Genomic DNA, 12,298 nt, shown 5'->3' on the forward strand with positions numbered 1-12,298 from the left:
CATGAGCAGACTCGTGCTCTGTAGAGTTTGAAACTAGGAACGAGTGAAATGCACAAGAGACAGTTAAAGCATCTAAAGTTTCAGTATCTGGATTGATGCTGCACTACCAGGCGTGGTATCAGCAGTCAACATATCATTATGTCCAAACTGATCTGCAGTGATAGTTTAGTTACCATAACCAAACTATATTCTACTGCAGGTCTGAGCCTTAATCTGTATGCTTTAATCATTTATCATGCCTTTCTATTGAGTAAAACGCAGGAAAAAAACCCAAAAGGATATTTCATTATACTTTAACTGACACAATTTTCATTCCATCGTATAGAACCACTTAGCTAGAAAACACCTTTAAGATCATTATCTCCAACCATTAACATTGCCACCTGTAAATCTTATCCCTAAACACCACAGTGACACATCTTTTAAACACCTACAAGAATGGAGACTCAGTGCACTTCCCCAGGCAATCTGGTCCAACTTGATAACCCTTTCAGATACTGTGGGGCCCAGAGCTGGACACAGAACTTGATGTGCTACCTGACTAGTGCCAGGTACTGAACAGTCACTTCCCTGATCCTGCTGCCAGGATTCCATTGGCCATTTCTGGCCACCTGGGCAAACACACTTGCTCACGTGCAGCCACTGGTGCCACTCTACCCTAGCCTTGTGGTGCTGCATGAGGTTGTTGTGACCGAGGGGCAGGACCTGGTACTTGGCCTTGTTGAACCTCACACCACTGGCTTCAGCCTATCAATGCAGCTAGTCTAGATCCCTCTGCAGAGGCTTTCTGCCCTCCAGCAGATCAACACTCCTACCCAACTTTTTTTTGTTATTTGTGCACTGACTGAAGGTGTTCTTGATCCCCTTTCTCAGATCACTGATAAAGATATTAATCAGGGCTGGCCCCAATACTGAGCCTTAGGGACCACCACAGTCACTGGCTGCAGTTGGATGTAACTCCACTCACCACCACTTCCTAGGCCGAGTCATTAATCCATCTTAACCCAGCAAAGAGTGATTCTACACAAGCCATGAGCAGCCAGTTTCTCCAGGAGAAAGTTGTGGGAGTCTATGTCAAAGGTCTTACTAAAGTCCAGGTAGACAATATCCACAACATCCACAGCCTTTCCCTCATCCATCAGGTAGGTCATCTGTCACACAAGACCAGGTTGGTCATGCAGGGTCTGTCTTTCATAGACCTGTGATGGTTGGGTTTGCTGTACATTTTTTTTCAAAATCTGGTTTTGCTGTGTATTTTTTCCCTGTGCAAAGCTTATTCATACCTTTTTTCTGATTTTGTATCATGGTTTACTCGAGGATGTTCTCTGAGCAGAGATTTCAGTGAGCTGAACTGCGGAGCAGTATCATCATCAAGAACTAAGAAAACAGGCACAGTGAGGGAATCAAGTTCCACAAGAGTATTACTGTCAGGAGATGAAAAAAAATTCTCGTATTGTAATACACACACTCTGCTTAGGGTGTGAGAAACCATTTTCAAAAGACAGAAGCACGCCAAAAGGTTTTTGGAGAACAACTCATCTTGCTGCTGCATAAGCATCAGTTTTAAAGTTTCTAATGTCAGCTTTGTCACATGCCCAGTAACACTGGCTCTTGAGTGCCAGTACAAGACAGTCAAACACTGCTGAAAATATTTCAGGACACAATGCATCCATTGAGTATTCTTCACAGACTTGTTTAAAGATGCATCCTGGTTTAGCAAAGCACATTTCACAACCCGAACAATGCTGAAAAAATGGATAATGCAATTCACTGTGTAATTCAGTAAAGCATCTTTCTCTTCCATATTTTTTGAAATCCCTATCTGCCATGCACCAAGGAGGTTTTTCTGAACGGAATATAGTTCCAATGATGATTTATCTTTCTCTTCAAAATCATCTTCTGCATGGATGGTATCAAACATTGATGCAAATTCTAAGAAGCCTTCATCAGCTTTACCAACAGATGAATAGATTCTTTGGTTATAGAAGCTGGAAGGGTTGTTGTAAAACTGCTTTTCATTGTCTGATTCTTCTTCATGGTCCTAAATCAGACAAGCAAAAAACCAATAGTTTAATTCAAGTTTATTGAGAGAGAGAGAGCAAGAGAGAGCACACAGACTGCAAAGAATCACCAGTTAGTCAGTCTCATAAAGGAAATTTTTATGCTTAATTACCTTGTTTAAATGCTAGTACATTTAATAAACTGCAGTTTCATCTCAATCTCAAATTAAATGTCATTATTTGCAAAACAGTTGGGCAGACAGAAACTAAATTACCTAACAACAAAAATACACTGCTAATACAGCAGTAGATTTTATACCAAAAGTGAAACCCTTCCCTTCATTAAGCCCCGAGTACAAGACAGAGATTTAACCAGATAACTGTAAGATATAAAAGTCATTCAACAAAAGCTCAAAAGCTTCAAAGAACAAACCAAAACTCAAAAGCATGCAATGATGTTAGGAAAGGCTGTTCAGAAACTATGATCACAGGGCCACTCTTCCAAAAGACAAATACAGATTAAGGAACCAATTAAAGAATCCTCTAAAACTCAGGATAAAGATAAGTATCTTATTTATTAAGACTGTTACTAAAATAGTCTCCAGCCCCATATATCTAACAGCTAATGTTACATTTTATTATAAAGTGAAGGTAAAGTATTGGGTTTCCAGGGAGACCTTACAGCACCTTTCATTACATAAAGGAGGCCACAGGAGAGCAGGAGAGAGACTTTTTACATGGAACATGTAGTGATAGGACAAGAGGCAGTGGTTTTAAACTGAGAGAGGGCAGGCTTAGATAAGATATTAGGCAGAAATTCTTTACTCTGGAAGTGCTGAGACACTGGAATGGGTTGCCCAGAGAAACCGTGGCTACCCTACACATGAAGTGTCCAAGGCAAGGTTGGATGGGGCTTTGAGCAATCTGGTGTAATGAAAGGTGTCCTTTACCCTGGCAGGGGGCTGAAACTGGATGATTCTTAAGGTCTATTCCAAGACAAACCATTCTATGTATTGAAACACAATAAACTGATATATATATATATGTATATTGGCAGATATTCTTCAAAAAGTTAAAACACGCTGAACAAAATCTTGCTTAAAAATAAAAACAAGTATCAGTTTGAAGAAAATAAGCCTATTCCTCATGCCTATACAGAAAATGAGAATATTGAATTACTTTAAAAACACTAGTTAGAGTAAATAAACCCATTATTACTTTTTTAAAACAATCACTTATTTCCTGTTAGAATACGTTAAGCTTACATAAATTCACAATCATAAGTGGAAAAATGTTATCAAGTACCAGTAAATCCATGGTTTTCTCATTCATTTCTGTAGTGTCCTCCTCCAGGAATCTCGGAATGGTGGAAAAGATAGAACTTTGGTTTTGAACTTGTTTTAAAAGACTAGTTTTTAGAGACAACAGTGATCGTAAGTACCGAGATTTCCCTTTACACTAAAAGAAATAACAATAACAGAAAACATATTATCAGGTTCTAACAAGACAGACACTTTCTAAACAAGTCAATTAAATTGATTACTGATACAAAAAGCTTCAGTTCAAAAGTCCCAGATAGACAGGGAGAATAGGTCAGCAAGCATCTGCTGCACAGAAACAAACTACCATTTGACCATGCTTTGGGGAAGCAGAATTCTTTCACACCAGACAACTTTTGTTACATGATATCGAAAGAATCTGCTTTCTTGATGCCTGAAAAAGCCCTAGAAATTTGCCAAATGTATGTTTTTTCTGCATTTTTACTAGTAACATATCTCTTTAAATCCTTGTTCATTATTCTAGTTTATGCAGGAATATCCATACAGCTCACTTCTCCAAAAATCAGAATAGAGACTGAATAAAAAGAGAAGCTACGTTCTATCACCAAACAAATATTCTGAACTAATTATCTATTATATCTTATGTGGTCAGCAATAGCTGCAGGACCTCTTCCTTCAATGGATTCCCTTCTCCCAGATTTAGGTCAATTCAGAAGTGACAGAAAATGAAACAGAAATGCTTTAACTAAGCTTTAATTGCCACCCTTGACTGAAGACCCAGTAGACAAATGAATGCAGTACTAGAGGGACTAAATCATACAGGATTTACAGAATTCTTTCTGCATCATTCTGAAAGGGTGAGTTGATGAGAGTAACATAAAACCTGTGAACATCCCCAGTGAACTCTACAGATATAAAAATCCCTGTTTCTTTTCCAGTTCCAGAAAAATAATGACAGTTCAGACTGTCCCACTCACTACATTTTCCTGAAATATCACTCAGACATTAAAGGAATAAAATTTCAGGAAATCTGTATTCACTGCTTTGAGGATCAATACAGTCATAACTTTATAATTTAAAGGTACTTGGTCTAGAATTTACACTTTTTATGAAATTTTTTACTTAAAACTTACAAAATAGTTCACAACCCTACCCTGAAGTTCAGCAAATTCTGACGGATATTTTCAAGCTTTTGGGTTGAATCAAGCAAAAGGGATCTTATAAATCCTGATGGTGAAAAGTTGTTAGGAAAGCTTAGCAGTGTTATCATGTATCCGTCAGAGACAATGAGGTAGGGCAGTCTTGGATGTGAAGCAACAGAGAATCTCTGTCTCATGAGATCACGTTCAGAATCAGAAGAACCAAGAGACTGGTCGGAATCTCGATAACAAGAGTGGTGCTGTCTAAAATAGAAACACATCAAAATTCAAGAAGTAACTATCATATGTAATAATCATGAACACAGTAATTTCAGAATATGCAATACCATGCAATCTACTATCCAAATATATCCCTACAGAGTCCTAGGGAAGTGTCTACACTTTTGCAGGATAGGCACTCTGGGTAACACTATTTAAGCTTGCAAGATGCCAGTATTTTGCTACAACAGCAACTCCTTTTAATTCAAATAAGTTAAAACCATCTTTCAGTATCCATTTATTATTTCATTAGTGATAACTGTATATTTTCATAATTAGACTCCAAATTTCTGTATAACACTTTCCTTCCTAGCTTGTATTTGGTATGACAAATGTTTGAGGATGAAATTTGAAGGGTTAGGCAAATAAAGTCATATACAAAAGACAAAAATTCCTTGAAAATCTGAATCTTATGACTTCAGCATCAGTTCAGATATTCAACTGAAAAATTTTATAAACACTTAAGTCTTCTCTTTCAAAAAGGTCCTTCTTATACAGAAATCTCTCTGGAGTTCCAGAAAACTATGTAATACATGTATTCTAACATTAGCCACATTGTTTGTGTTTATTTGAAAAAAAAAGTGGCTGCATACATTCAATATATCATCATAATTCATGTATTTTAATACATTTTTGTGTCTTATTTTTCAACCAGATAGTGGAAGAAGGTAATATACTGCTTTGAATGTCTTAACACGCTGTTATATTTGCACACTATCTGGTTTAGGTCATGCAAAGTTAACAAGATTTAAAAAAAACAAGCTTAGATTCTCTTTTGTTTTCTCTATTTAGACTGTGTTACTTTCAGTTTATACTCAAGTGTGTTATCAAAGATCCTTCTGCTTTGTTATGCACCCAGTAGCATAATCTCAGAATTTAAATCTGGAGAATCCCAAAGCAATATTTTAAAAACTAACAACTACTTCTAGTCCATGCAAATATGTTATTACATCAGGTTCTTTACATAAAATTAAGCAATGAGCAGAGAAATAGCACTGGATTAAAATAAACTTGCACTTTAAGTACTTCTGCAAGCTTAATTTCTTCTTATATCATAAAAATGTGCTAGTTTTAATCACTAACCCAAACACTTCTAGGAGAACAAATCACTTTATGTATACTTACATTGTCACAATGTCAATTTTCATCACGACAAATGCATTACAAGAAATAGAAGAGAACTATGAATGAGAAACAGAAATTGGAAAGACACATGAAAAGCAAAAGAGTGAATTTGAAAGCTAGTATTTACATAAAATTATAATAAATATGAGAGAAATAAGGTAAGATTAGAAGACAGAATCATATAAACTTTTTAAAATCCTTTTACCTGTATGTTATAAGTGGATGAAATGGAATAAACTGTGCTGGTCCAAATTCCACAGAGCATCCAGAAGCAATTAAGGTCAGCAATTCCCCCATACAGGTCAATAAAATCAAACATCCACGTTTTAACATGCAAGCCAAGAAAAGGCTATCAGGAGTCCAACTCATATCACCAACCCAGTAAGATCTAAATTGGGCATGTAAAAAAATATTTTTTCCCTGTCAAACTTCTGCATCAGGGGTTAGGACAGTTATAAAATAAACAAACAAACCATAACACAAAACCAAAAGACCCCCAACATCAGCAGAAACAGTATCAATTACTGACCTGATGAACCTGGATGGGGTCATGCCATTCTTGCTACTACAACCTTTAAGACTACCCGAAACAGTTACAAAATTCAAGGTGTTTAAAAACAAAACTTGAGTTGCCTAGAAAGAAAAAAACAAAGACATTGTAAATGATTGCAAAATGTCATTATTGTAAAAAAACCTCTACTACTAACTTACGCATTATATTTGGTGTGCTGGTAACATCATTATATACGGAAATGACATTGCATTTCAATATATATATTACTATTTGAACATTTTTTGAATTCTACACATTGTTCTACACTTGAAAAATAACTAAGAACTATTACATACTTCATATGTAATTTAATATTCTTTTTAATGTAACCTTTTCTAAAACACTCAGTATAAAATCACTCTTCTTTCTGGTAATTAACAATTTGAGCTTTGAAGTATTGCATCATCCCAACCCCCGGTATATCAAAAAAACTGGTACACATTCCCTGTCATCATTAGCATTAATAAGTACATTAAAATTTGTCCTCTGAGTTATTAATAGGAATAACATTAAGAAGTGGGAACTCCAAAACATGTTAGACTGCAGCTTGACTGAGAATCACCCAGAATCTTCGCAGGTATGATGCAGTAACTGAAATTAATTTTTGCTTTATTACATCTTAAAAATGATAGAGAATCTTATACCAACTTCTAACTGAACACCACTTGTACATATACACTACATGACTTGCAATAAAAGTTTTCAGCTATGAATATCAACATAAATATAGTTTCATGTCCCCTTATGAGTACTTAGAAATCATCCTAAAACTGTGCTCTCAAATCCTTGTTACTGCTCCATTCAAACTGAACTCTTAGCTTAAGTGATGTACTGTTACACATACCTTTGGATCAGTTTGATTTACAGCTACTGCAAGCAGAAGTCCATCTCTTGCAAATGTACACAGCAGAGCTCCTCTTGACTTCACAGACACACACCGAGGAACCAAATTAACAAGAGAACAAGTCTGCTGTACCCACTGGATCTGGTAAGGTAAAGAACTGAATACCAACAAAAAGATAACAAAAGTGGTTATTCCATTTTGCAGAAAGGGATTATTCCTACACAGTAAAAAAACATGCAAGACAAAATCATATAAAGCATGAGTTATTAAAAGCAAACACCTGTTTTTCTTCAAATGCTTTACAAACGAAAAAAGTATTTTGTACTTACATATGTTTAAAAATTATGCCTGAGTACTAAGAATTATTTTCATGGTATTTTTAAGTCTAGAACATGCAAATATATATAGATCAATGACATATAATTGAGGCACTTGCATTCCAGCCAGGAACAAGCAGCTTCCTCAGACCTTGTAACACCATCCACCACAGGAATACTCAGAATTCGAAAATCAATAGTATGTGGTCTGAACAAAAAATCTGTTACATGTTACTGGAAGTGTTGTTGCAATATGCTTCTAGTAACCTGATCTACTGGAAGTTGCTATGTGCCCTTTACAGGCTCCTTTCAATACAAATCATTCTGTGATCCTAAAAAAGATTCAAAACATAACAGAAAACACAAGATTCTTTCTTGAAGCATGCCATCTAACAGGGAAAAAAAAAAAGCATTAATACGAAAAAATGAATTAAACAGAAGCAATGAAACTAAGCATGAGTTGGCATAAGAATATATGAGTAAGATGTCTGAGAAATGTATTTACAATATCAGGCTGCAATTACTATGGTGTGGATAGCTAGCTAGATATATACATACACATTTCTGCACTGGGTATATTTTGCTTTATTTAATTTTTTTATAGTACCAGAAAGGAATTACCAAACTACTGATAAACTAAAGATTAGGTCAAGAAGCATATAATTAATAAGCATCTAAAGGACATAATATAACAAATGCAATTGTACACATCATCACATGCAGGGCAAAATTTTAGCAAGTTATTCAAATAACACCAGCAGAGGGTATATCCATTTAAACTCAGACATATATAACACCCAGGAAGAGGAATGGACTATAGATGTGCTCCAGACTATAACTCAATTGTATTTTTAAGTGGTTGTATCAGTATAACTATTTCAGTACTTGGTCCCAACCCAGATAAAGAAATGCATATGCATACTTTCACATCATGCAAAAGAAATTAAAAGGGCAAGAGAAAACCAGTAAAATACACAAATCTACATATTAAAGAAGAGAAAGAGGTAGTCAGGGCATTCACATCTGCACAGTACAAGAAATGTAAGAAAATATAAGATACATAAGCAATATAAGAAAAAACAAAAAAAGTACATTCTATCATCATCATGCAAAAATCTATGAAACTAAAACATATGTGTGTGCTAAAAAGTGTATATATACATAGCTACCCACACAGAATGATAAATGCACCCAGTTTTATCTAGGTATAAGCTAATAATGACATACGGAATATGTAAATAAATACTGTTGTATTAAATACCTTCTACAAGAGGACAGGGGCAAATGGCTTTAAAATGACAGAAGGCATACTATAAACATCCATATGTAAACATAAGTAGGTGCTAATAACCATAGGCTAACTGGGCATCCATGTAAATGTGTTGAGTTGCATCTCTGAATCCCAGCTCTAAAAAATAACTAAAACATTCCTGATGCTATTGTAACTTCAGATATCTTTGAACTTACCTAACATTTTTAAAGGTATTTTCATGCCATCGAAGAACCAAAAAGGTGAGCACCAAACACTTGTCAGAGTAAAATACAAAAGAACATAAACAGCAATCACCCAGTACCTGTAAAAAAAGAGAAAACTATCAAAATAACCCCAAAAAGCTCGTAACACACAAATTTCTCTTTAATTATCTATGTATTTAGATCAATAGCTATTATAACTCAGATTAAATAACAGAATGTTGTCACTCAGAAATGTAAAGGCTGGCAAGAATGTAAGTGGACCAGAAACTCTGATCTGATCCAGTATGGCTGTTCTTATGTTGTCATCAAATGTAACATGAACCGAAATATTAAGCCTATGCAGAATGCCAAAGAGGCAGACATTGCTTTGAAAATTCACTGTAGCTCTTGGGGCTCTCATTTAATTAAGAAATAAAGTGATTGCTTTAGGGTTAACTTTACCTCATTTTGTATGAAAGCAGCATCCACTCCAATTTCTTTTTCTTCAGTAGAAGGCAATATGACTGATCCATCAGGTAAAATTTGTGTCCAACGCCCAGAAGGACAGTTTTTACCAGAAGGTGTATTTTCATGTTCTGTGCTCTCCCACAAAAAGGCACAGGCTGTGGGAGTAGTTAACAGGACCCTTCTGCCATCTCCAGAGACATACAAGTACAACCTCATTAAACACTCTGGAGAAAAAAACAAACACAACAATGTGCAGGATAGTTTCTGTTCCTTTGTTAGACATAGAATAAAACAGAAATTCAAGCTGCCATGTTAAGTGTCTTTAATTTCCAGCTTCATCACTGATAGCAGACCTTGGACAGCAGTAAAGTCAGATGGATGTGCATCTCTATGCATCCTACAAATTATCTTTCTCACAACACTCAACCATTAGAGATGTTGCCTGAGATCGCCTAAGTGCTCTACTATGGATTACTTTTAGCTCTTAAGTATATTACTGATCTTCCCTGAAATGACAGAATTTCTCGTGCAACACTTAACTTTAGAAGCTGGTATCAGTGATGTTATCCAATACAAGACAATATTTGATACTTAAGCTTGCAAATACGTGTCTGTATTTTATTCTTTAGAGCTAGCATTTGTAATTAAAGTCCACCTACAGAATAAGCTTCATATTATTCATATATTATTTACATTAAATGTACATCTGCCCTAATTGATAATCTAGACAGGAATGGTTTACAGTAAAAATTTAACCAATTATTTATAGTGTCTATAAATAAGCTATTTACAGGGATTACTAAGTGAAAAATCTGTACCACTCAAAAGACATTTGTAAAAATTTAGCTAGCACACAAATTATACAAATGCAAACCAATGTGAGAATACACATCTTGTAAAAGAAAGGTAAACTACTTTTCCCTTATTCCATTTTTTCATATGACTAATTGAAAAAACCTACCTTGTGCTGCTGCTACTACTTTCTTGGACTCTTCAACTGCTGGTACAATTTTCAAGCAGTCCTGATCTCTATTCCAAAGAAACAACTCTCCTGTTGTAAGTATTCCTGCCAACCAAGCAGCTGTATTGATTGGGGGAGAGAAGTGTTGAAGGATATTACTATAAAGTACTTAAAATTACTTCTTGTCCATCTTAGCCATAATGAAGTGGCTAAGTGAAGTAAGTGAATTGGCAGATCCTTTAAATATCTGCCTTTCTAGACTGTTACAAATACAAATAAAATAACCTGCGGTTATAATACATAAGGTATTATACTTAACCATTTCCTGATGTTGTTAAGACAACCACATTTTTCAACAATGACTGTAGCAAAGGGATTTTCTTCTTTTTCTTCCCTGATGCCAGGTTAATTTCATTTATGTGTTTACCATCTAGAAGAAAAACAGCCTCTTTTTCCTATTGAAAGAATAAAAGAGCATTTAATTTTTCAAAATGCTATTTTTTGCACAGGCATACAGAATAATGCAGAGATAAAAAATGTTAGGGGAAAAATAATTTTTAAAAATAGAATAAGGTAACAACTGCCATACTAATTTCATTCTTGGGCATATTTGCTTTACAGTACATTATATCTAGCATGGACTTACAATGATGACGAATTTGATTCACAGGTTTCAAAATACAAAACTGATCTTACAGTCATTATTAAAAAGTTCAAAGTACCTCTGCTAAACCAGCTGCTAAAAATGACAAAAATTGGACATTAAGTATCTTGTCTGGTAGTATTTAATTTAGTGAGATAATCGCCAGTGACTTCAACAGAAAAAGAATCAGCCTGAAATTGCTCCCTACTTAAATTCAAATCATAGAAGAAAAAAAATTTGTGTGATTTTATCAAAGAAGTCTAAGAAAGCATGTCTTTGAAGAGACGTAGGATGAAATGGGGGAAAAAAGAGTAATTTCCCCATATTTCTCAAAATGTACTGTAAAAAAGATTATGAAAAACTAGAACCATCAAAACAAAAATCTCATCTAAAGTGGGGGGTAGGAAAAAAAAAGGACTCTGCAATGTTTCTCTGAGAAATTTTAAATCTCTCTTATCAGTAAGATAAAAGTAACTTATTTTATAACTTTTAAGGTCACTGAAAATACTTCCTGAGGTTGTTTTTACACCCTCCTAAACCAAATGGAAGAACAAAGTATGACACAACTAAAACTCAGAGTTTATTACACTTACCTGTCCAATCCATGATATGCGAGGCCATGGTTTTCTTTGCTTGATACACGTAGAGATGAGCACATCTAGTTTAATCTCCATTCTTGCAGGTAACCATTAAAGCAAATAGTGGCTTTTTCGTACGTTTATAGAAAAACTGAAGAAAGGAAAAAACCCCCAAAAAACCAAGAAAAGACCAGAAGTTTTTGTTATCTGGGGGTAGGAGCAGAAGAGAGGAATTTAGACACAAAATCTTGTCTATCTCTAGCAGTTTCCTGCTAAACATAAAGAGAACTGATGCTTCCAAACTGTACTTCCAGACTGTACTTTTTTCCGGGTAGCTCACGGGCGATGTGCAGCTCAGCGGGGCGGGTCACGCTCGCTCAGGAGTTGGGAGAGACAAACTGTAAGTACATGGCTAATAACTCCAAAAATGCACAAGACGAGGAAAACGTCCTACAGCCCCGGCCGGCGGGAGATCAGGAGCTCCAGGGCCTGGCGCCGGGCCAGCCGCTCACGGCAGCGCGGGGCGGCACAGGCGTCCCCCGCCGCCGCCGGGCGCCACCCGCGCTGCCCGTGCCCGTCAGGGCGGAGACGGCCACCGGGGCGGGCTCCTTGCCCGGGGCTCGAGCAGCGGGAGGCGCTGCGGCCGCACCGCCGCT

General features: G+C 36.0%; 1 protein-coding gene across 5 annotated transcripts in view; it reads right to left on the minus strand.

Annotated features, from left to right (window-relative positions):
• The window catches only part of CPLANE1 (ciliogenesis and planar polarity effector 1), a 60,819-nt gene extending 48,656 nt beyond the window's left edge, over nucleotides 1–12,163 (minus strand). For all 5 annotated transcript variants that reach the window (XM_033085511.1, XM_033085510.1, XM_033085509.1 and 2 more), the window contains exons 1-11: nucleotides 11,658–12,163; nucleotides 10,741–10,876; nucleotides 10,422–10,541; nucleotides 9,455–9,684; nucleotides 9,005–9,111; nucleotides 7,221–7,377; nucleotides 6,353–6,456; nucleotides 6,029–6,211; nucleotides 4,434–4,683; nucleotides 3,306–3,458; nucleotides 1,284–2,041 (exon numbers count right to left, since the gene is read on the minus strand). In XM_033085511.1, coding sequence (XP_032941402.1) covers nucleotides 1,284–2,041; nucleotides 3,306–3,458; nucleotides 4,434–4,683; nucleotides 6,029–6,211; nucleotides 6,353–6,456; nucleotides 7,221–7,377; nucleotides 9,005–9,111; nucleotides 9,455–9,684; nucleotides 10,422–10,541; nucleotides 10,741–10,876; nucleotides 11,658–11,738 — 2,279 coding nt within the window. In that variant the 5' untranslated portion in view covers nucleotides 11,739–12,163. The remainder of the gene's footprint in view (nucleotides 1–1,283; nucleotides 2,042–3,305; nucleotides 3,459–4,433; nucleotides 4,684–6,028; nucleotides 6,212–6,352; nucleotides 6,457–7,220; nucleotides 7,378–9,004; nucleotides 9,112–9,454; nucleotides 9,685–10,421; nucleotides 10,542–10,740; nucleotides 10,877–11,657) is intronic.
• Between the last annotated feature and the right edge of the window lie 135 nt (nucleotides 12,164–12,298).

Source organism: Catharus ustulatus, chromosome Z (assembly GCF_009819885.2).
Source record: "Catharus ustulatus isolate bCatUst1 chromosome Z, bCatUst1.pri.v2, whole genome shotgun sequence".
Classification (NCBI taxonomy): domain Eukaryota; kingdom Metazoa; phylum Chordata; class Aves; order Passeriformes; family Turdidae; genus Catharus; species Catharus ustulatus.